Source organism: Pistacia vera, unplaced genomic scaffold (assembly GCF_008641045.1).
Source record: "Pistacia vera cultivar Batoury unplaced genomic scaffold, PisVer_v2 Contig88, whole genome shotgun sequence".
NCBI classification, from domain to species: Eukaryota; Viridiplantae; Streptophyta; class Magnoliopsida; order Sapindales; family Anacardiaceae; genus Pistacia; species Pistacia vera.
Window position 1 is genome coordinate 241603 of NW_022196756.1, and position 25154 is coordinate 266756.

Sequence of the window (25154 nt, forward strand, 5' to 3'; positions counted from 1 at the left end):
AACTGCCCCCAACTCATGGTGGATTACTTAGATATTGAAATGGGGCAATGTAGTGTGTGTTATGTTTTGCGAGGCTGGGGCTGGTTGAGAGGGGGGGTGTCTCAGTGTCATGTTTCGTGGGATTGAGATGTTGCCGGTAGGGGCGTTGGATGCTGGGTTTTTGCTGAGGTGGGTTGGTTTTAATTTATTTTATTTTCTTCTCCTTCTCCCGCCGAACCCTCCCCTTGGCTGTCACCGCCGTCACTTGTACGCTACAAGTGCCGCCGTGAGAGCCTCGCTGCTGGCGAAATCTAGCCGGCACTTGAGGCTCTTGCGCTGCCGCCGGTTCGATCTGTCCGGCCGAGAAGCTCCATTCACCGGCCAAAGGCCCAGCGCAAGTACAACTCGCCGGCCGGTTGGATCGAGTTTCATTCCACGGCCACTCGCCGGCCAAAGGCGGAGCACAAGCACCACTCGCCTGATTTAGTGGTGGTGGAAGAGGATAGACAACAGTGACGCGGGTGAGATTGGTGGTGGTGGTGGTTAGGGTATGCTATTTCAAAGAGGGAATTTGGAATTTCTGATTTAACATTTTTAATTAATTAATTATTAAATATTTTATACAAGATTAAGATTGAGTTGGTACTTGGTATTTGGTAAGTGATGACGGGGCAAAAGACGTAGTAAGGGATGAGAGATGTGGTAACGTGTAACCGGTCGGTTTGTAATTGATCAGGCGAGAATTGTTGAATAATGGATTCAAAATTGATCAGACAAAACTCATTGTTGTGTAGACAAAATCCATTACAAACTGCTATGCTCCGTCTGTGGGAAAAAATTTATAAGAAGAGATTGTTAATCTAGTATTATCGATGTGGGTATTGCCATATCACCTATCAGATAAGTGTAGTATTAATCTTTACTCTTTTATGGGTGGTCTCGGGTGAAAGAATTATGGTATGTGGAAGCAGGAGTTGGACACTGGGCCTGGAAAGTAAGCCGGCCTGTGGCAAATTGGGCTAAACCAGAAAAAGAGGTTACTGTGAGGTTTGGATCTTTGAACCTTCACATATAACAAATAAAAACTATAAATATTGAATTAAAAATGCCTTAAATCATTAGATATTTAAAAAAAGTGAAATGTAATACGTGATTAATTAAGCAAATGATTATATAAATGTAGTGTGCAGCTTCACAGGTCCTAGAGTGAATCCCTGTCGATGGGAATTATGCATATTCGACAGCCATTATTTATCAGCGCTGTTTTAGAACCAGAAAACATCATTTTAAAATTCTACCTTCGGTCATTCAAATGAGAGCCACTAACAAAATCCATTTAATTCCAAACCTTGTAAAAACGCGTTCAGCATTCTGTAAACATTTCGTAAGGCTTCAAACAGATTTACGAACTAAGAATTAGTTCCAACTCAGAACCTGCAATATTTTCGATAATCCTTCTGATTTTCATCAACAAACCTGAATCATTTGCACACTAAACACAGTTTGCTTATCCAAACACTTCAGATAAAAGATAATTTGCATGGACTTCATGACTGCTAAGGAGAGAGAATGATCACAAATTCATCATAGAGCCTCATATTTCTGGAAAGCTATATAATTTCTGACAACAAACCTAAAAAATAACTTAACGAATTTCTATCATTTTTAAGAAGTCAACCCAATAGCTCAATTAGTTGTAACAATCATATGACATTTCATGACTTAGAACCACATGAGATTACGTGAGACTTAAACTTTTCAAGCTCCGCTAAAACCTCTTCTTCTGGCCTATAGATCAAATCGCTCATGCGCCATATCTGCACAAACCATGATACCATTAACTTATTGATTACCACTTATTATATAATATTTGTTTTGGAATCTGTATGAAAACATAAGAAGCAAGGGAAAAAAAAAAAAAGAAACAAGGTTGGGTGGGGGAGGGAAAGAGGTGTACAAAGCCAAACATTGTAATTATTATCAAAATTCAATCTCACCCATGCGACTGCCATCCAAAGAAAAAGTAAAAGAGAAACACTTCCAATCATAATAGAATTTTTTCTTCTCTGAGTCTTATTGGAAAGCATAGAAACTTTAGAAAAACCTATTTCAGCTATTTCCATTATTGAGATGCTATAAAAAAGAGCATCATACTTTCTAACCTGATGCTTTAGCATCATTATAATAGAAACATTCGTTCAATGAATTTATACGATTTTACCTACTGTCTATAAAAAGTTATGCTTTAAATTCTTTTAGAAAGTCTCCCATATGATATTATTCCTTGGCTATCTCTAACTCAAATTGTTACTCTGTAGGTTCTTTTGCAAGATGACTTTTGTCCTTTCAATCTTATTCCCAACTCACCTAAAGAGGTTCCCCCCAAGCCCAAAAAAGGATAAAAGATAAAACACCCAAAGAAAAAGTAGATGATACCTGCAGTGTGCCCCCTCCACCTGTCGTATCACAGTCATCAGAGACACTAACAACAGTCCATGGATCAGATGCATTCCAATGGAAATCAACAACTTTGTCCCTGTATGAAAAGCAAAAACTCCATAAGAAAAATTACATAAGCAAAATTTCAACAGTAAAAAAAATAGTCAAAACATTGAAGATATTCAATATTAACAAAAGAATAATTTATTTCAGGATAATTTATCTTACGAAAAATTAAGAATTTGGGCTACAATACTGTTCTTAGGCATTATATAATATAATTTAAGATTGGCCAATAAGAAAAACAAATGTAAGGTAAGAAAACTCATCAAAATGAGATAAATTGCCAGTTTAGGAAAAGATCAACATTTTGTCAAACTGAGTTTCTAAACAATTCAAGATGGCAACAAAGTCTTGCACCTTTCATACATGAGGATGGGTATATGAAATGGAAGATAAGAGAGCTAGGTACATAACACAAAGTTCATCGACAAGGAATACTTTAAGCTCAAGTTGATGGAATTACAAGGAGAAAGTGATCATAGACTAAGGATTTAAATAGAAAAGAGGGCCTGGTTTGAACAAAATAAGTTTCACCATACAACACTAGAAAATCAAAACCCAGTAACTAATATACCAATAGTAGGAAAAGGTAGTTACAGACCTGTGCCCAGCATGCTGGAAAAACAAGCCTGCGGGAGAACTAGGAGACCTTGACCCATGCTCCACCTTTTTACCAACCTGCAATATATATATATACACACACACACACACACACACACACACGTTAATCTCAGAAAACATGAAAATATAATATATGCCAACCAAAAATCAGACAGCCAAAAGCAAAACAAGTGAAAGAAACAGCTTTCTAAAGGTAAGGGGTAAGAAACGCTTCTCCAGGAAGTGTAGGATAGAGCTTTAAGCACCATAGACTCGACCTTGTTAAATCAAGAGAGTAGAAGATACAAAAAATGTAAAACACGAAACAGAGACAGGCATAAATAAAATTAGCGAACTAATTTTATATGGCTTTTTCAGTTCACTGCATTTTATTGAACCACCAAATATATTATTTACATCAAGATCCTACTTTACAAAGTTCTAGCCACAAAAATTCCCAGTCATCACCTGTTGAGCTGAATCACGCTAGGCAAGAGTATGAGGAACAGCTTTCACACTAAATTGACATAGACAAACCTCTCAATGAATATTGCACCTTGGGTGTGAGTGTTAAATCAACCTCAAATCAGTGTCTCAACAATCTCCTCAGTCGTTGTCTAGGAGAAGCCTTGTAAATTATGCTAGGCACACCAAACTTAACTTGAGTTGGAGAAAATACGTAGGTGCCCAAGTTAACCACACTTTCTTATCAAAGAATCAACCTAATTTAACTAAAGGTGAATATGAAAAATTCCTTCATTTGATGTGTTTGAAATGGTATTTTTGTTTGTTATGCTATGAAACTCCTGATACAGAATAAAAACATCCATGCAACTGGCTCAAAACACTTTTCTAAGCCTTGAACAATCAAGGAAATTCCTCTGCAGTCCCTACTGCAAAAATATTGATTTAGGTGACTGACCCTTGAAGTTCAGTCTTTATCTTTGTTTTTGTTGTACTTAGAATCGTTCCACTCTGCTGTTAGGTTGTTGGGTAAATGATAGAACATGATTCTCTGAATGTAATGTTCTGTTCATAATATCAATGTAGAGTATATTTCATTTTCATTCCTGTGCTTGCTGATTGTTTTAACTGGTGTTGGATAGAGTAGTTTGTGTGTTGCTTGGTGGTTTAACAGGTCGGTGTTCTATCAGATTCAAACATTTTCTTTTTCCCACACATTCATACAACCTACAGAATACTTACAACTGTCTACCATAAGATGCATGATTCAACATAGATGCTGAATATATAAGTTCCCAACACAAATCACGTACTGACCACAAAAAAGCTGCTTGACATAGTTTGAATATTTCACCATCTTTAAAATAACACATTCCTATTCTTTTCTACAAGGAACACTAGACCCTTGTTTGGTATGTGGAATAGCTCTTATGATAAATTTCATCTTGGGATTGCGATCCAATCCAGTTATTTGAGTCATATCGATTTGGGCAGGTTATGTGTTTGGTATGCATAGGGGCCAACTATATAATCCAAAAACATGAGACATGTTACCTTATCCCACAGTATCGCATTATCCCAAGCTCGGAGAATACCATCAGTTTCCCATCAACCGACACATTCTTTCTCTCATTTGCGATGTTCTTTGTTTTCATTTTATTTTTTCATTGATGCTTTTTTTTAAAATGAACTTATTTGTCCTCTAAAAAGGATCTAAAAAGGATTGATTCATTTTTTTACCTAGATCATTATAAAACTTATTTTTAAACAAATGATGATTTATGTGTTTCTTTTAAAAAAATAAAAAAAAATTCACTTGATATTTAACATAAATACTGCGCTGATTTTCTCTACCAAATAAAGTTAGAATTATAATCCTATCCAATCCCATACTACACCAAGCATGAGACAATATTACACATTAATTCATTCCTCTGTAATTTAATTCCGCATATAAAAACGGGAGCTTAGAGTTAAAGGTAGTCTATATTCAGTTCTTATTTCGTGAACATGTTCACCTTACTATTTTATTATTATTATTATTATTATTATATATATATTTGAGAATAAAAGAGGTATCTAAATGGTAGTTTAGTTGGTGCATAGGTTAGCAAAAATAAGGAAACATATACCCAGTGCTAAACTTAGATGCAGAGACACATGCAAAAGCAATCAAACTCAGATAATAATAAGTTTGCCATAGGCACCTTCTCATAATCCCAAATGTTTAAGAGACCATCCTCCGCAGAACTTCCAAATACAGATGATTTGTCTGGAGACCACTGCCAATTAGAAAAACGAATTCAGTCAAAGAATATACAGATGATCATTGCAAAATATTGCNAAAAATTTCACTTGATATTTAACATAAATACTGAGCTGATTTTCTCTACCAAATAAAGTTAGAATTATAATCCTGTCCAATCCCATACTACACCAAGCATGAGACAATATTACACATTAATTCATTCCTCTGTAATTTAATTCCGCATATAAAAACGGGAGCTTAGAGTTAAAGGTAGTCTATATTCAGTTCTTATTTCGTGAACATGTTCACCTTACTATTTTATTATTATTATTATTATTATTATATATATATTTGAGAATAAAAGAGGTATCTAAATGGTAGTTTAGATGGTGCATAGGTCAGCAAAAATAAGGAAACATATACCCAGTGCTAAACTTAGATGCAGAGACACATGCAAAAGCAATCAAACTCAGATAATAATAAGTTTGCCATAGGCACCTTCTCATAATCCCAAATGTTTAAGAGACCATCCTCTGCAGAACTTCCAAATACAGATGATTTGTCTGGAGACCACTGCCAATTAGAAAAACGAATTCAGTCAAAGAATATACTGATGATCATTGCAAAATATTACTCCATAAGAAGTAAAAGGTATGAGAAATGAAATATTCAATAAAACATGAACACTAACTGATACCTGCACACAGAGAACAGCAGCTCTGTGACCCTCAAACTTATGGATAGGTGACCCAACCCCGTTGGAAGTCAGATTCCGACGATCAAACATGCGCACAGAATTATCAGCTGACCTGGAGACATCATACCAACAAAAAGTCCAAGGTGATTCATCATCTCCTTATCCGTGAAAAAACACAGAGAAGCACAAAATTCAAAAGTCTATCACATACCAGCACCAATACAAAATGCTAAAGCTGAAGAAAAACATTAGAAAATACCCGGTAAGTATAAGATTATCATCGTTGGGATTCCAATCAACACAGTGCAGATCAGCATTATGTGCTTTCTCAACCTGCCAGTGAAACAACAAAAAGGAAAAAGAAAACACAGATCATCATCAGAATTTGAGGTTATATCTATAAAAAATCAAGCACAAATTCAAAAATTAAGTATCCAAAAAGGTTAACAAGTTCAAAAGAGAATTAACAAACACTCATGCAAAATCCAAGGTCATATCTAAACCTGATTCAATGAATGAACAAACATATTCACACAAAACATGGAATTGACAATTAGAGCAACGATTTGGAAAAATTTTCAGCACAGCTAATAATTGGAAACAGAAAAGGATAACATCCAGAAATCAAGACATTAAGGGGACAAAACGCACATTCGTGGACTACTGAACACTACATTCATTAAGTTAGAAACCAAGTAAACCACTTTGATCAATTCCTCATCAGACCTGGGATAAGAGCCACTCAGGCGTAGAATCATCCCCTCGACCCCATGAAATAAAAAAAATAATAATAAAAATAAAAAATAAAAAAGATAAATTCCCAAATATTCGAACCAAGTATTATTTCTACAGGTACCAAACAGAACATTCTTCAAACACATACTCTCAAGAATCAAAAACCTCATACATAGTACTTTACATCCCCTGTGGACATCAAAATACTGATTTTATCCATTACCAGCTAAGGAAACAATGGTTTCCTATCAATATTTGAAAGCAAAGACAAAACATGTAACAAGCAATAACAGAAAAGACTAAGGAGATGAATATAGTCAACATAACCTTAATAACTGGGTTTGAACCAACTCGGGCATCCCATAAGATAAGGCAAGAATCATCACCTACGCTACAGAACTCCTGTGCACTTTAGCAGAGATAGAAGTTTATCAGGAATAAAAGAGTCGGGGGATAAATTTGCATTGCTACTAACTGTAAATCAGTTGCTATTCAGGAAAAGCAAATAAATGCTCCCTTGATTTCCTGAGAAATACAACATGGCTACAGCCAGATAAATTGGTAAACAAGCGCCAGCATTGGCATATATGATAAAATTCGAAAACCTTATACCCACGTGGAATAAATTTAAAACTTTATTAAACAAAGAATTTTCAAGCTACCTGGATGGACAGAATGTCACATCTTCAACTGTATCCTCATGCCCACAGTAGATACCTCGTGGACCAACAGAAGGACCATCACCAGCTTTATCATTACCTTCGCCGGGCTTGGGATTCGGTTTAATGATTGATCCACCTGATCCTGCAGATTTAGCTGTGGCTGGATCTGTGGTCGATGTTGTTATATGGTCCTGGATACTCCATAAAACCACCGATTTGTCCTTACCTGTAAAAAAACAATTGTGTTCAGGGATAGGACACTAGAAGACTAATTTTTTAATTATAAGCCATGACCAAAAAGAGAACTCTAAAATAACGTAGCAGAGAAGAATTCCCAAAAGAGTAGATAACGAAACTTTTTTATCCTTTCTTAACCCGAGCTCTGTCAAAGAGCATCAAATATTTGAGATTGGGGACTATTGTTAACCCCTAAACTGTTTAGTAGTTAATAATCTGTGTATGAAACATCCAACATAGGTGGTCCCAAGTAGAGCTGACCTTGGACATCTTGGTCAAAAATAAGTGTCATATCATTGGATACCAATCTATTTGAAAAACTCCACATGCTACATACTATATATCCAAGGCATAGTTAAATTGCTTTAGTTACAGTCACATTGTAAAGAAAACCACTAATGACGTTAACAAAAATAAATAAAATAACTTCTCACCTCCAGAGAGCACATAGGGTTCTGTAGGGCACATAGCAAGAGCAAATTCTGCATTATCTTGATGTCCAGTCAAAATCTACAAATGAAACCCAAAATTAACTTTACAATAACAAAATCACACAAAATTAAGAATTAATAATTCTCAACTATAAATATCACATAAATCCCTAGCAACGTGCTAAATAAAGATTTGTGACAAGAACGTTAATAAATATCAACGGAGTTGTTTCACCACCATTTCTATATGTATAGAATGAATAATCAATACAGTGCAACACTGCCTTGATCCTCAGACGTTTTTGAAGTATATGCACATATTATGTCATTTTGTTTTGGATGTAAACATTATTTATTTCACTTTATGGATCATATACATAAAACTTGTAAAACTCGGGGGAATATCCTAGAGTCACAAAAATATTTTCAGAAACAAACTAAATTTAGCAGGCAACTTCACAAAAGAAAATATATTAAAAAATAAAATAAAGCTGATAAATCCATCTATCATACTGCTGTTCAAGATAGTAATCAACACTCCGTTTCCTGAAGAGAGATGCACATGACAAGCTTTCTAGAAAACATATTTACCAAAAGGGTGCACTTTTACTAAAGTTCCTATCTCTATGAGACCAATTCCTGAATGGTAAAGAAATTTGACCCCACAATCCCTGACTAAACGAACCCCTAAAACTCTCATAATAGCATTTTCCCTGAAGGTGGGATTTGTCAAAAAAACCTTGCTCCGAGAAAGAATAACATTTTAACTAATTAAAGACAAGAAAAAAGAATTCTGACAAAATAATAAATCCTCATACACTTCTGGAACTATCAGCCCTGCAAAAACCATCTATATGAACAATGGCCATATGAATAGGATTTTCATTCGTACGTGTATGTGCTATTACACATTATTTACAATGACAATACAGAAAGCATTAACCAAATTCATATCCATTACAACGCTGGTAAATAACAAGAACTGAAATGAGTATACATAATACAAAAGTAAATAGAGGGAAAAATTTATATATATACTGCATTCCACATTAAGACATACCAAATCTGGGCGAGAATTAGTAGCTCCAAGAACAGCATGGCGGTTAGGTTGAGCTTCAACATCCCAAATGAGAACCTGAGTTTTGAAAAGACTCAGATCATCTAGACACCAAACTTTATAAACCAATAAAACTAGATCTGAACCAAACTTGAAATCCCTGTGTCCAAAATAGATGAAAAAAAGCCCCTTACATCTGGACTGTCAGTGTGGGTGGCCACTATCTTAGTATTTTGTGGAAGCTCCCTGATTCTGTTGACCTGCAAAATGATATTCCACAGTCATGCAAAGAAAATGATGTGACTTAATAAATAAGGGAGTGCTCCATCATTCAGAAACTTAAAGCTAAAAGGATGTAAAAATAAAAACAAGATTCTTTCAAAAGAGCGTACATAGGGATAAGTAAAATTTTATTTTGAAATTTTAGAATTCTAGATGTAACGAAGTCACTCCATTGATTGGCAAGCAAAAGGTGCCAACAATGGTCAGTGTATATGTGCATGAGCAAATGTGTATATGCATTGTCTACAGTGTATTGAAACCATACCTCTCCAGGATGTATGATGGTCTTGTACTTCTTGACAAATGGAGATCGTGCCTCTTCATTAAACTGAATAATAAAGCGATCCGCATAAACACAAAGAAATGAACTAAAACCACATTGAACAAAACATAAAGAAAAACGAAGAATAAAGCATTACCTGAGAAATGTGTTCGGCAGCTGCAACCCTAGGTTTGACAACCTCACAATTCGCAATAACCAGTGTATTCGGAACACTACCATCAGTCTGGTAACACAACAATTAACATAAAACAAATAAACAAAATGTTGGAACCTAAAAAACAAAAATCAAATCGAAGGACGAAACCCGACCTGTTCAGAAAGGTAAAGACGTTGACGATTCTTGTAAGTAGCTTGCTCAAGCTGCGGGCCCCATCTGTAAATAAAAGAAGATGAAGAGAAGACACATTAAGTATAGCTAGGGTTTAAGGTGAAAAAAATTGAAACAAAAAACCCTAAAAAAGCGAAAGAAGAGAGAAGAGAAGGGACCGGCAAGAGAGAGAAGGCCAAACGAGGTTGTGATTAGCGAGCCAGTCATAAAGAACAGGAACAAGAGATTTCCACTGAGTGTACTTGTCGTCAACAGAGTGATACTGAGTTCTCTTGGCGGTGTCTTTCATCTTAGGTGTTTGTTGTTGTTCGTCTTTCTTGTCTTCCTTAGGTTTGGGTTTACGGCCTCGCTTCTTGGGTGCCTGTTGTTGATCCATTGTGAGAGATTAAAAGTCGTCGCCACACCTAAAAGGTTACAATCAAAAGTTCAAAACCACCGTGAGGGAGAGGCCGGGGACCTACTACACTTCAGTCACTCACACAGTCACACTGATGGGGACATCCCCTCCCACTCTCCTACGAGGAAATTTAACTCTCCGACATCCCAAGTTTGCATTTAAAAAATTGACTTCAGAATATTTTTGATTTTTTTTTTTAATTTAGAAAAGCTGACATGGCATACTTAAGATTTATTAAACATGTAAAACAGGTTAAATTAAAAAGATTTAAACATATATAGATAAAATCATAATTAACAAAAGTTTATTTAAATTTTTAAAATTTGAAAACGAGCCCCCACCCTTCAAAATCGCTTAATCGAGCTATATACCCAAAAAACGACCGATGAACACATTTCGTTTCTCTGTGATTTTCGACGACTACAGTGCCTTAATTTCGGCAAATATTCGATCCTAAAGTTTCCTTACACAAAACCATGGCTGACATTCACAAAGAGGAGGAGAACCGAACCCCACTCCGAATCTTAGACTTCGGCGGCACTAATAGTTCAAAGGTTGTTGAAGAAGACGCTCCAGTGGATCATCAATTGAGTGAAGGTGGTCCAGAGGCAGAGAAGATGACGGCGGCACAAGAATAGTGAGAAGAATTGAAAAACGGTTCTGAAGAGAAGGACGCGAGCGAGAATTCAAGCGAGGAAGAGGACGTGAAGAAAGGGTATTTTTTTACTTTTTTTTTTTTTAATTGGATGAGAAAATTGATTGATTTGTGCGAATTTGAGGGAGATGTAGTTGGTTTTATTATTATGGTGGTAGTGGCGTTTTGTCGAGCAGTTGGCGGGCATTGGTCGAGTAGCTTTGTTTGGGTTCCAGAGGAGAGGGGAAGGCAAGGGAGGCCATAGTGAGGTTGTTTGTGGGAGGTTAGTGGGCTGGGGATGGCAGGAGGTGGTGGAATAGGGGGGTTGGACGGCTGCCCTACATATTGGCAAGGTTGGCCACGCATAGCGCCAATCCTCAGCCCTCCAACCTCATGGAACCTACCACAACAGCATCTGTAGTGCTTGCATGTGTAGGGCTGACTATGATTGTTGTGTTAGAAGTGTTAAATTGCAGGGTTTTTAATTCAAATGTTGGTAGGGTTTTAGCTTTGGTGATTATTTGGATATGTTTTTTTGAGTTGTGGGGATAATGGTCTTAATTGTGGTGATCCTTAAATTAGTGATCTTATGAATTTGTATGTTATGAATGAATGTGTAACAATGGTGCTGGTGTTATGTGTGATACTAATGTTTGTTGGTTGTGCTTGAAGTGTGAAATGAAAATTTTTTAATTCATACATTGGTGAGGTTTTAATTGAGTAATTGTTTAGATAATTAGTTTGTAACAATGAATGAATGGATGTTTTTAATGATGGTGGTGGAGGTAATATTATTAAGTGGAAGACTAAGTTTGTTTGTTGTGTTAGAAGTGTTAAATGCTTGCTTTTCAATTGATGCTTCAGTTAAGTTTTAGTTTAGTGATGTTTTAGATGTGTTTTGAGTTGTTAACTGTTGTGATGGCAAGATTAGTAATCTTATGAGCTGTGCAGTATGATTTTTATGTTCATTTACATTGTATGATACTCTTTTTTTTTTTTTCTCATACACTTGAAAAGATTAGTTGAAAAGTTCATTGTTTGATACTTTTTCTTTGTTTACAAAGTATGTTGGTCCTACAAAGGCCAAAAACACCCACACCTCGATACCCTCAAAGCCCATATCCCCCAAATTGGCAGCCTATTAGTTGTTTTGGTTTTTTTTTTTTTTTTTTTTTCGCTAATATTTAGTTTATATCGATTGTGCAGATTTTCCGAAGCGTAAATTATAAAGACTATGGGTTGGAGGTTGTAAGCGATAAGGTATCGTACTTTCCCGTAAGGGTGACAATTAGGTCAGTTGGCAAGTTTTTATGAGAATAATGGATATTTTACGGGAACAGAAGAAGGGTTTAGGCCGATTCAAAGAGAATTGTTTTGGTCATTTTATGAACATTGGAGAAAATTGGAAAAATGCGTTCTGGGGGCAGGGAGTGCATTATATGTTGTTGCACTCAGTTAAAAGCCAAAAAAAAAAAAAAAAAAAAATGTGGTTCGTGGTGGATGGAAAGTCACTACGTTTTGGGATGATGGAATATGCCCTGATGACAAGCTTAAGATGTGAGGAATTTCCAGATGCGGCAGAGCAAGAGAGAATAAAGAAAAGTGGGGCAACCAATAACTTGGCTAAAAAGGTTTTGGGGGGAAGACGTCTATTATAGGACGCGATTTGAGGAGAGGTTAGAAGAAGGTGGGTATACCTCTTCAGAGAGGTTCAAGATGTGCCTTGTATAGTTCGTGCATTCGATCCTCATGGCTTCTGACTCAACAAAAGTCGTTAATATGGATTGGGTGAAGTTTGCAAGCAACATGGACTTCTTTAATGCTTATCTGTGGGAACAGATATCATTTCAGCTAACCATGGACTCCTTGCAAGGAAAAGACATGGCGTTAAAGCAGTGCCAATCTGCGAGTAGAATAGACCGAGCACGTGCAATTTGTTTGGCTTCCCATGGGCAATGCAAGTAAATATTAATAGTTTTTTGTTATTTTTTTTTTGTATTAAATGTGTTTTAATTATGATGTGGACTGTTTTTTTACAATATAGGCTTAGATTTATGAGGTTGTCCCTGTCTTGGCTAAGGCGGGGGAAAGGATAAAGACTTCAGATGAGTGACCGCAATTTCCTAGGATGTTGTGGTAGCACATCGAGAAGTGTACCCATTGGGATTACGACAAAATAGACATAGAAATTCAAGCAGCTCGGGTAAGATTAAATGAATAAGCTTTTGAATATGCACTTGCTTTTAAATGTGGTTTAAATTTGATTGATTTTTTTTTCTTATTGTAGGGAGTCGTTCGTCCCTTCCTCACTGCTACTATGGGTGAAGCGGGAGAGGAGTATGTTACATCCTTCAAAGTACTGGAGGATGAAGCAGATGAAGGGATAGACCGCCTAATGAGGGACCTAGAAGGGGTCACGCATGTGAATGCAGTTACAGGGCCACTACTTGAGAATGTTATTGACGCCGAGGATGATGAAGCTCCAATTGGCGGGAGGAAGGAGGAGGATGAAGAGGTTCGTACACCTTTACCCAATTACCAAACCGATACAACAAGTACCGCTTTGCCGAGGCGCCGGGGTCGGGAGAATGAGGTGGTTGACCTCATAAACAATATGTTTGAGAGTTTTACAATAGCCGTTTATGAGAGGTTTGAGAAGAAGGAAGAGCGGATGAAAAGGGTGAAGGAGAAAGTGATGCGTGTTTCCTACAACATGCAAATATAGCAAGTATACTAATCGCACAAGTAATATATTGATGAGTAGAGTATCGTTCCCACGAGGATTATAAGCAAAGCACTGAGTTTCCTAATGTTTTCTAGTTGAAGCAATCGAATTCTTTGGATTGGTGGGAGCAAATTTTAATTTAAAAACAACAAAATGAAATTTACTAAGGTGAAAACTTACTTAAGAAAGCAATATAAAAACACGGAATATCAATTCTAGTAAAACGGGTAGGGTTTTGACTTCATTTGGATTTTTATGGGTTAAGCCTATAATTATACTAAACTCATATTCATATGCAATGGTTGTAAATCGAACTCACTAACATGTAGACATACCCTCTCGGGCTATGCCTTCCTATTCTTCCTTATTAACCTTCCGCACCCAACAAATTGAAGATTAATAATTTCAAACTCATTAAGCACAAGAATCCTATAATGATTTCATTAATTCTTGAATCTATCTCTAGCATCCAATACTATAACGGTGATTACCCAAGAAGCCTAACATGATTCATTTCTCAATCTCACCATGTTCATCACATACAACATTAAAATTCAGAGTAACACACAACCAAAGCATACTCATATGAAAATAACACAATCAAACCCTTAACCCATTTAGAATCCAAACTACCATCAAAACCCTAACCCAAAAGAGATTAGTTCATAATTAATTCAATAACACAAAAACGAAAATAGGAAATAAACATGTTCAACATAATGAAAATGAGAATAAAGATTAGAAATCTCCCCAAAAGATGAATCCTCTAGTTGGAAATCTAATCTTCTTCCTTTTACAACCCAAATCACTCAAAGTTCTTAGAAAAAATGTAAAAATGGCTAAACCTAAAACATAAACGAAGATCCTGGGCAAAAAGACTAAGTTTTTCTTTTATACTTCGTCCAAATAACCCAGCCAAACACGCACAACACGAAACTGTGTGTTTAACAAAACTGGAGTAAGTGACTTTCGCCGCGGCGAAGAATGAATCAGATAAGCTCGTCCCTGGCCTACTTCGCCGCTGCGAAGACATTTTCTTCGTCGGGGCGAAGCTTCTTCCTGAGTTCTGAAATTACAGAACTGCCACTCCGCTTGCTTCTTCGTTTGATTCTTCGATTCTCAGTGCTCTTCCTTGGAAACAAGCTTCATCGTGCTTTATCCTGCTCCGGAACTCTCCTATCTTCTGAGATCCGCTAAATTCTGAGTCAAAAATATCCAGTTTTGTTCTTATTTGCTCAAAATGACCATTTTAACCTGAAATACAAAAAGTAACGAATTAAGGAACAATTGAGGTCAAAATGCACTAGAAAGTACCTGAAATCCGACAAAAAGGTATAATTAACGGATTATCAGAAAGCTGATAAGGTGGCAGAGAAAGTTGATAGGGTGGAAGAGGAAGTTGGTGGAGTATTGAAAGCGGTTGAAGTGCAACCTAAGCTGAAAAGAGAGAGTCGAAAGAGTAAGTTTGTCAAATTTCTTTACACTGTAGTAACGTATGGAAAGAATAGGAAAATGAAGAAAAAAAATTGAGGAAGTCCACAAAAGTGGAGAAGCAAAAATGGAGGAGGTTAAGGAGGTTGTTGGAGGAAGTGGGGAAGTGATAATAGAGGAGGGTGAGGCGGGACGCGAAGGAAGTGGGGCTGTGCAAATGGAGGAAGTGGGCAAGCAAAAACGGAAGAGTTGAAAGTCGATTTGTATAGGCCAATAGATGACGAAAAGAAAAAACTTTTCTATGCCTATTACAATGAATCTGGAAGTGATGCCCATATGAAGTGCAAGACCGAGGATCATCCCCGAGAGTGGTTTGAAAAGATGTTGACGATGGGCAGGTGGCTTGATGACTTGGTAAATTATTTTCCTTTATTTTTGCTTATGTTTTCCATGAGGTATTGTGTACTTATCATATTGTTTTTATTTGATGCAACACATCAATGAGGTATTGGCACTCATGAGACTACAACAGAGCAATAATGGTGATATATTGTATCCCGATTGTGACATCACTGATGTGGCCTTTGGCCAAACGCTAGTAACGACATATGACACTTTAATGAAAAAGGTCATTGGTAAAGGTGCAGCAAGAGGAGGCAAGCGAAAAAGATTGGCCACAGATGACTTCGACGGCGTCCTTGATGATTTTCAGTTTGATGACAGGATCATGCAGTATGTACAGGGGAAAAGGCCCAAACATGACTACAATTGGGCAAAGGTTAAAAGAGTATATTGCATCATGCACTGGATAATCGTCGTCGCGCTTCTAAAGGAGGGCTTGCTAAAGATCCTTGACTGTAACCCAAGTATTTGTCGAGAGAGGCAGTTGGAGATGGAGTTGGAGCCACTGTGCGTATTGCTCTCGCGGCTGTTGTGCGACAATGGGATGTTTGAGCACTTCGGTGATGAAGTACTAACAGGAAAGTGGCCACTCAAGTGCCTTTCCGTCCCGACAAATGACTCAAGGTAAATTTTGTATAAAACTTATATAATACAATTGTTCTACAAACTGATTCTAATGCTAATGTCTTCCTCCTATTGTAGTGCTGATTGTGGGGCATATGCACTGAAATATATTGAGTTCGACATGACCAACACCCTGATGGATGGCTTGAATGACGAAATAATGAGTAACTGTCGGGAGCGCTAGGTTGTTGAGTGCTTCCATAGGCATATGGATCCCTTTTAACTTACCAGAATCTAATCCAATTCATTATTGATGCTATCATCAAAAGGTATGGAAGTTGGACTTAGAATTTTGTAGTCTATTTGATGTTGTCTTATTGGGTTGTCTTAAATTAGATCAGCTGGTGTTGTTAGGCATCAGATTGTTGATACTTGGGTTGTGGTGCTGATGCGGAAGGTGTGCCGGATAATTTTGGAGGATGGGGAAGTGACTGAAGAGAATGATGAAGAGGGAGGATGGAGACTACTGGCCCTGCTTTTGTTTTCGGTGTATATAGGAGATTTAATTGTTGTATATAATGTTGTCATTGAATGTAATTGACACATTTCAGATTAATACAAAAGCAATTCAGTATTTCTCTCTCTCTTTTGAGTTTGAGTTTATTTAATATTCTTGTTACATGACGTTGATGTGTTGATGCAATTAGGTTGTCAAATTCAGGAGAAAATATGGAATTAATATGTGTTGGTGATTTTAGTTTGTCAAAATTCAGGAGAAAAGCTGGAAAAAATATGTATTGCCCATGATCGCTTAAGCGATATATAAACGACTACATATATCGCTTAAGCGACAAAGAGTTTTCTATAAAGGATCGCTTTCTATAAAAGATCACTTAAGCGAGACAATAAATCGCTTAAGCGATCGTGCATCTGAACAAATGTTTATACTGTCATGGACTTGATCGCTTAAGCAATTTGGTATCGCTTAAGTGACCAAGGGTAAAAGCGAAGAATCGCTTAAGCGATCGATCGTGCATCTGGGCAAATCTTGATTCTGCCTCGGACTTGATCGCTTAAGCGATTTATGCTATCGCTTAAGTGACCAAGGGTAAAAACAAAGAATCGCTTAAGCGATTGTGCATCTGGGCATATCTTGATTCTGTCTCAAACACGATCGCTTAAGCGACCAAGGATAAACAAGAAGAATCGCTTAAGCGAGACCATAAATCGCTTAAGCGATCGTGCATTTGGACAGATCTTGATTCTACCTCGGAATTGATCACTTAAGCGATTTGATATCGCTTAAGCGAACAAGGGTAAAAGTGAACAATCGCTTAAGCGATCGTGTATCTAGGTGACCTTGATTTTTTCTCGGACTTGATCACTTAAGCAATCCAAAATCACTTAAGCGAAAAAATCGAAAAATCGAAGGGTAAAAGCGAAAAATCGCTTAAGCGAGAAAATAAATCACTTAAGCGATATTGCATCTGATCAGATATTGATTCTACCTTGTACATGATCGTTTAAGCGGCCAAGGGTAAAAGTGAAGCATCGCTTAAGTGATCTTGAGTCTTACTTGTACATGATCGCTTAAGCGACGATACCAGATCGCTTAAACGACTAAGGCTACATACACAAAATTGCTTAAGCGAGAAATGAAATCTCTTAAGCGATCCAGTGTATTCGGATTATTTTTATTGCCTTTCATAAGATCGTTTAAGCGATTAACACTATCGGTTAAGCGATCAAAAGATCGCTTAAGCAATTCCTTTTTTTTTTTTTTTTTTTTTTTTGGAAGAGGTTGTCCCTTATTGCATGATGTTTAATGTGAACTTCGGATGTTCACAACATCACATGATTATTAACGTTAATGTTACGGTTACAACCGTATTAAGAAGGATTATTTGTAACCTAATTCCATCAACACATATTAAGGATACAATTGTATGATATATGGATGAATGTCATAGCGCACTAGCGTGACACGTTAGTAGAAACGTATCTAATTTCATAAATATGGATGATGTATTTGAGAATGATTAGATTGAAATAAGCTTCAATTTTGACTGTACGATTAGTTTAGTAGACCATAATCTGTCTTGTGTCAATTGATTTGATTATTTATATCACTTAATCAATTTTTTTTTTTTAAAATTATATTTTAATTAAATTAGTTCTTTTACGACTATATTAAACATGTTACATAAACTTAGAAAAGAAATAGGTTGTCCCATATTGCATGACGTTAATGTAAACTTCAAATGTTCATAACATCAATCACATGATTATTAACGTTAATGTTATACGACATCAGTTAGTAACACTTATTAAGGCCAATTAAGAAAGATTATTTGCAACCTGATTCCATCAACACATATTAAGGTTACAACCATATTATATATGGATGAATGTCATAACGCGCTAGCATGACACGTTAGTAGAAACGTACCTGATTTCGTAAATATGGATGATGTATTTAAGAATGATTAGATTGAAATAAGCTTCAATTTTGACTGTACAACTAGTTCAGTGGACCATGATCTATTTTCAAAATTATATTTTAATTAAATTAGTTCTTTTACGTCTATATTAAACATGGTACGTAAACTTAGAAAAGAAATATTAAAGTATAGAATGTTTTTAAAGTACCAAAGTAAATTACCCTTAATCGCTTAAGCGATACATAGTGTCGCTTAAGCAATCCCGTCTATTTAGCCTTGGTCACTTAAGCGATATATGGTTTCGCTTAAGAGATCCTGTCTATTTAGCCTTAGTCACTTAAGTGATAATAAATCGCTTATGCGATCTTGTCAAAGGCAGAGTAAAGGTCATCCAACTACAGTGGACGCTTAAGCGATCCTAGGTTTCTCTTAAGCGATTCAGTATGTTCAGACTTAGTCACTTAAGTGATCACGTCCAGTCGTTTAAGCGATCATGTACAAGCAAAGATTAGGATCACTTAAGCGATGCTTGACTTTTACCCTTGGTCGCTTAAGCGATAATGTAGAAGGCAGAATCAATACGTGCCCAGATGCACAATCGCTTAAGTGATTTACTTTCTCGCTTAAGCAATTTTCGCTTTTACCCTTGATTGTTTATGTGATATCAAATCGCTTAAGCGATCAAGTCCGAGGCAGAATCAATAACTACCCAGATGCATGATCGCTTAAGCGATCTATGGTCTCGCTTAAGCAATTTTCGCTTTTACCTTTGGTCACTTAAGCGATTAAGTCTGAGGTAGAATTAAGATCTGCCCAGATGCACGATCGCTTAAGCGATTTATGGTCTCTCTTAAGCGATTCTTAGCGTTTATCCTTAGTCGCTTAAGCGATCAAGTCTGAGGTAAGATCAAGATCTGCCCAGATGCACAATCACTTAAGCGATTCTTTGCTTTTGGCCTTTGTCTTGATACGACAATGATGTTGATAATATTTATTTTGCTTGTCTTGCTTCTTTGGGTAGCTATCAGTGCTATTTAGAGGTAATATGTGAAATTTTACTAACTTAAAGGATGATTTATTCAAGGTAACAATAAAATTTAAAACATAAAAAATTGAAAACAACAACTCTTCAACGGTTGGCCTTGGCAACTCTCTCGATTTCATCATTCTTCGAACCTAATTTTTTGGATCTGCATGTGATCGATTCTAGCAACTGCTTCTCTTGTGGGCAGCTTGCTTGCAAATTGAGCACTTATTTATCCTCTGGGAAACCTTAGAGGCTGATGGAATACGCTTAACTCCTTTTCTTTTTTTTTCTGTCTTCTTGAATGGCAGATGGATGATAATGTGAACAAATTCTGGCAGCACCACCCACTGCTCTTCTGGAGGAACTTGATATATCGTTTCCAAATAAGCCAGCATGTAAAGATTTACCATATAGAGAGGGGAGCAAAGTTCCATATAAATTCTTGAACCAAAATCCGGCTTCCGTTGGTGTTTCAGTGCTACTAGTGCATGAAAACAAGGTAAACGTTGAATGCCAAGAACTTTACAGCTGCAAGTTTTACTAAGAAGGTTAATTAGGGCATCTAGACCATAGCCACGCATGGTGAACTCTTGAGCATTAAGAGGATATGCAAACAGTGCATTTGACAGTTCCATATGTTCTCATAATAATTTTTCAGTTGACGAAACAAGGGTTGTGGTAAAATTATCTAACTCCGTACGACGCTCATGGAACCACCGTGACAATGTCCTCTAGATTGCATCAAAAAGGGCAACTATTGAAAACTCTCTTTCTATTAACAACTTCGAATTTATGGACCTGGCTATGTTCGTAGTCATGACATCAAACCTTCTTCTAGGAAAGTAAGCTCTACTCTATCGTTCGAAACCAATATCATGCTCAAGATAGTTAACAATTCTATCATCCTTGATTCGGATTTTCCGAAAATGCTCCTCGAACTCATCAACTCGATACGCTTTTGCTACCATGTAGTATGTCTGAACGAGGTCAACACACTTAAACTTTTGTTTTATGTTCTCACAAAGGTACCTCATACAGAATCCATGATGTACTTGAGGGTAAATAATGGCAATCCTTTTCTTTATAGAGTTGTGCCTATCGGATATTATGCACAACTCGTCACTGTCAGGCACTATCGTACGTAATTGCTGAAAAAACCAAGTCCACGACTTGTCATTCTTAGAGTCAACCACACACCATTCAACGAGATATGTGTGATTCTCGCTGTCCTGTGCAGTGGCCACCAACAATGTACCTCTATACTTTTCTGTCAAAAAGCAATCATCAACAACCAACACCTTTCTCATGTTTACAAAACCCCTTATAGCAGAACTGTAAGCAACAAAAAAATATTTAAACCTCATATTCTTGTCCCACTTCAAAGCCGTCTTGCTACCTTGGTTTGTCAACTCAAGCATATAACGGTACGCTTCTAATATTGCGTACCCGTGCTCCAGCGTGCCGCTCACAAAATCTTGTGCATGTTGTCTCCCTTTCCAACATTTTCAGTAACTAACAGCACATCCCAACTCTGTGCGTACAAGTCTCTGAATGTCTTTAGGAGATAGACTTTTCTAGCGTTTCCAGTAACTAACAGCACATCCCAACTCTGTGCACACAAGTCTCTGAATGTCTTTAGGAGATGGACTTTTCCCTTCAACAAACTGACTTTTGACAAATTGTCCAATAACATCAGCGGAGGCTTGTCGATGCTCACTTGAAATATGTCCCAAACCACATGTATACTCACGGGTATATGTGCTAAGAATAAATTTTTTGGACTCCGCCAACCTTCTACAATAAACCCACCACTTGCACTTTCGGTCATGACATGCAACCGTCACAACCGATGAATTAGACTTTTTGGTGATGAACTCAAAATTACCTCTCACGGCAACAAGTTTTAGCTTCATCACCACTTTATCTTTGTTGTCAAATAAATACCCTATGCACAACTCCAATCCATCCGTAAAAACATGAGCTGATTGACTACTACCTACAATTGTCCCCTCTGAACCTGCATAAAAGACCATAGTGTTCTCTTCCAAACAAACTACACCTTCTGCATAATCTATATTTAAAGGAATCTCTACATATGCGGGAACCCCAACCTCCTCCTCAACATTTTCATTTTTCCGCACATGACCAACCTCTTCTATTGTGTCCTTCTCACCACCCAAATCACCGCCCACTTTTGATTTTTCAACTAAGAAATCAATGCCCTCGTAGTTCAAATTAAAACCAACATTCTCTCCGTCAACTTTCTCATTATCCCCTTCCTTTGAACCAACTTCCAACAGTTTATCTATAAAAGAAACCCTTAAAATCAGCCTCGAACCATTATCGGCCACATCAATCATATATAACTTCACACCTTCATCCGACTTTAATATAGCAGGAGGTACCTTATAATGTTCAGGAACTTTGCTTAAAACATACTTCACAACTATATCACTATGTAAGCAACTCAAATCACATCTTCTAATTATTTCATCAATCAACTCATCAAAACTAACCTTTATGCTCACAGTAATTGGTATAACTTCTTTGCTTTTCCCAATCGACTTCCAGCAACTTTCTTCCTCCAGCCACTCACCAAAATATTGAACACCCAAAACAACTTGTCCTATGTCTAATAATAGCCAAGTACCTATAATGCAAGAAAAAAAAATATTAAAAAAATATTATTAATTGATGTATTAAGGGTTGAAAGATTTTAAAAAGCATCTGCAAAGTCACTTGAGCGATCTGGTATATCGTTTACTGGATCGCTTAAGCGATATAATGGATCGCTTAAGCAATCTAATATAAATAAGCTTGATCGCTTAAGCGATCTTATGCCATTTACCTGATGGTTTAAGCGATCTGCTGCCATACACCAGACTTATAGCAGATCGCTTAAGCGATCTTCTGCCATATACATGATCGCTTAAGCAATCTACAATCTGCTGCATTATACCAAACATACCAGATCGCTTAAGCGATCCATCATATTCAGAACACACTTTCAGTCATCTCCACCTGCAATCGGTGCTACCATCCCCAACTACCCACAATGCAAGAAAATATTCAACAAATTTCACTCCTTTCAATTTGCAATACATCAAACACAACCCAACAACCTAAACAACTAAATCAAAATCATAACTCAAACCCAATTCATTATTAAATCTTTGTAAATCAAAATATAAAATGGAAAGGGGAGATACACATACCTGGACGAAATGTCAAGAGGACGAGGAGGATCTGTGGCGGAGAAGATGTTAATGGCAGAGGAAGAAGATAGTGTTAATGGCGAAAAGAAAAAGATGTACAGGACGGAGGAAGAAGAAGATGTATAAGAAGAAAAAGATGCAGACGAAGAAGAAGATGCAGAAGAAGATATAAACGAAGCTTAGAAGAAACAACAACCAGTGGAGGGATACGTTAATGGCAGGAGGAAGAAGAAGAAGGTGTTTGGGTTTGTTTGCAAGAATTTTGGCTCTTTGGGGACATATTATAATTTTTAAAAGATTACACAATACTTCATTAATCATAATTAACCGCTAATAATATTTAATTAACCTTAATCAATAACAATGCTATTTACTTAACACTTTCAAACTACATAGCCTTTTAATTAAATTTGAACTTGATATAACCTTTTAATAAAATGCCCACTCTACTCTCTAGGTCTTGTTACTGTAAAATTAGGTGGTTATTAGAAGGTAAGATTTGAAAATTAACAAAAACACTCCCTAGGTTTGTTAATTTACTAAACACCCCTTAATAAAACATTATAAATTAACAAAAGCACCCCCACTTACCCATTAAATACCGACAGCCGGCCACCATCGCTAGAGGGTGGCCGAAGTCGCTATATCAGTGTAGGACCGACTAGATCTGGCCGGTCGTGCTTCGATATGGCATTTTCTAACCAAATCCATTGTGGATCTAGCTAGAAAATTCTAGATTTACAGCTAGATCTGGCCGCGTTTGGTCGTCAACGATGGCAAAGATATGACTATCATCAACAACTAGCTACGGCCAGATATTTGGCTATAGATCTGGCCTTTTCCGGCCAGATCTACGATGGATCTGGCCGAAAAAGGCTACATCGACGCACTACGAGCCAGATCCAGCTAGTAGTGCACAATTATACTAGATTTCGGCCACCTTTCTGCGGTGGTGGCCGGAATCTGGCAAATGTGGGTTGGTGGGAGTGTTTTTGTCAATTCCTAAACTTTTTTTGGGGGGTGCTTGGTTAAATTAACAAACCTAGGGGGTTTAAAAGTAATTAAACAAAATAGAATAATATTTTCAGAATAGGAAAACAAATGTGTATTTTGGATAGGATAGGAATAGAATAGGGGAAAAATTGCAAAACAAATGCACAAATATTTTGTTTCTTTATTCTCAAAATCCTATCATAAATTATTCAGGTGCATTTGTTTCCTTTTTTTTTTAAATACTCTATTCCTATTCTTAAAAAGATGCATGTTTGTTTCCCTATTCTCAAAATTATATCTTATAATATTCAATTATTTTAAACCTCCATAGGTTTGTTAATTTAACTAAACACCCCCAACAAAAAAGTTTTATAAATTAACAAAAACACCCCCACCCACCCACATTTATCAAATTCCAACAACCACAGCCGGAAGGTAGCCAGAATTTGGCATAATGGCACATTAACGACTAGATCTGACCTCTTTGGCCACATTTGGTCGTCCATGACGACTAATAGATGGCCGTCGTTGAGGGGTGTAAACGAGCCGAGTCGAGCCGAGTATCACCCTAAACGAGTCTGGCTCGGTTAAGCATTAGGCGAGTTTGAGTCGAGTCATGAGTCGACCGAGTCAAGAAAATTCGGCTCGTGACTCGGCTCGTTTATAAACGAGTTGGCTCGTGACTCGGCTCGTTTATAAACGAGTTGGCTCGTGACTCGACTCGAGCTCGTTTAACGCGAGCTCGAATTGGCTCGATTACGGCTCGTTTGGCCCTTTTTTAATATAACCTGCAAATCTTGTTTTACACAAATCAGATCCAATTTTTGATAAATTTACATCTAAATCAATATAAATCACATCCAAATCAACATAAACAACGTATTACACAACAAATTATATAATCCAAGACAAAAAAAAAAAAAAAAACACAAATGTCCATCAAAATACATCAAAACGGCATAGAACTTTGGGGGAGAATGCATTTACGCGATTTTATTTTGGGTTAATTGGGGTTATTTGGTTAAGGGTTAATTTGTGATTTTTTAAACCTTTTAGTCTTTTACATGTCAAATTACAAAACAAACCAAAAACTTGTATTATGCGCAAAAAAACCTTAAACGAGCCACTATTGGCTCGCGAGCCGAGTCGGGGTAGACTCGAACTTGGCTTGGTACCTTACTCAAGTCGAATTCGAGCTGGCTCTGCTCGATTATAATCGAGTCGAGTTCAAGTATTTGCCGAGCCGAGCCGCTCGCGCAGCCCTACCATTAACAACAACCATATCTTTGGTCGTCGGCTAGATCTGGTCATCGGTTAGAT

At 37.0% G+C, this 25154-nt stretch overlaps 1 protein-coding gene across 1 annotated transcript; it reads right to left on the reverse strand.

The window, feature by feature from the left end:
• Window positions 1-1536: 1536 nt before the first annotated feature.
• On the reverse strand, window positions 1537-10463 carry LOC116119282 (WD-40 repeat-containing protein MSI4-like). Its single transcript, XM_031405211.1, has 15 exons — window positions 10164-10463; window positions 9987-10050; window positions 9814-9900; window positions 9660-9722; window positions 9307-9372; window positions 9116-9190; window positions 8059-8134; window positions 7388-7613; window positions 7053-7134; window positions 6250-6323; window positions 5991-6102; window positions 5792-5866; window positions 3083-3159; window positions 2416-2515; window positions 1537-1796 (listed from the first exon to the last, which is right to left on the reverse strand). The coding sequence occupies exons 1-15, from the start codon at window positions 10379-10381 to the stop codon at window positions 1695-1697; spliced, it is 1497 nt and encodes a 498-aa protein (XP_031261071.1). The 5' UTR covers window positions 10382-10463; the 3' UTR covers window positions 1537-1694.
• Window positions 10464-25154: the final 14691 nt, after the last annotated feature.

What these genes read in the sequence shown, in the direction of transcription:
- LOC116119282 (XM_031405211.1), bottom strand. Translation starts at nt 10,381, where the DNA reads ATGGATCAACAACAGGCACCCAAGAAGCGAGGCCGTAAACCCAAACCT. An exon ending in ACCCTATGTGCTCTCTGGAG is followed by an intron (nt 7,614 to 8,058) that starts GTGAGAAGTTAT and finishes GTTTTTTTACAG; the next exon opens with GTAAGGACAAATCGGTGGTT. An exon ending in GATAATCTTATACTTACCGG is followed by an intron (nt 6,103 to 6,249) that starts GTATTTTCTAAT and finishes TGATGTCTCCAG; the next exon opens with GTCAGCTGATAATTCTGTGC.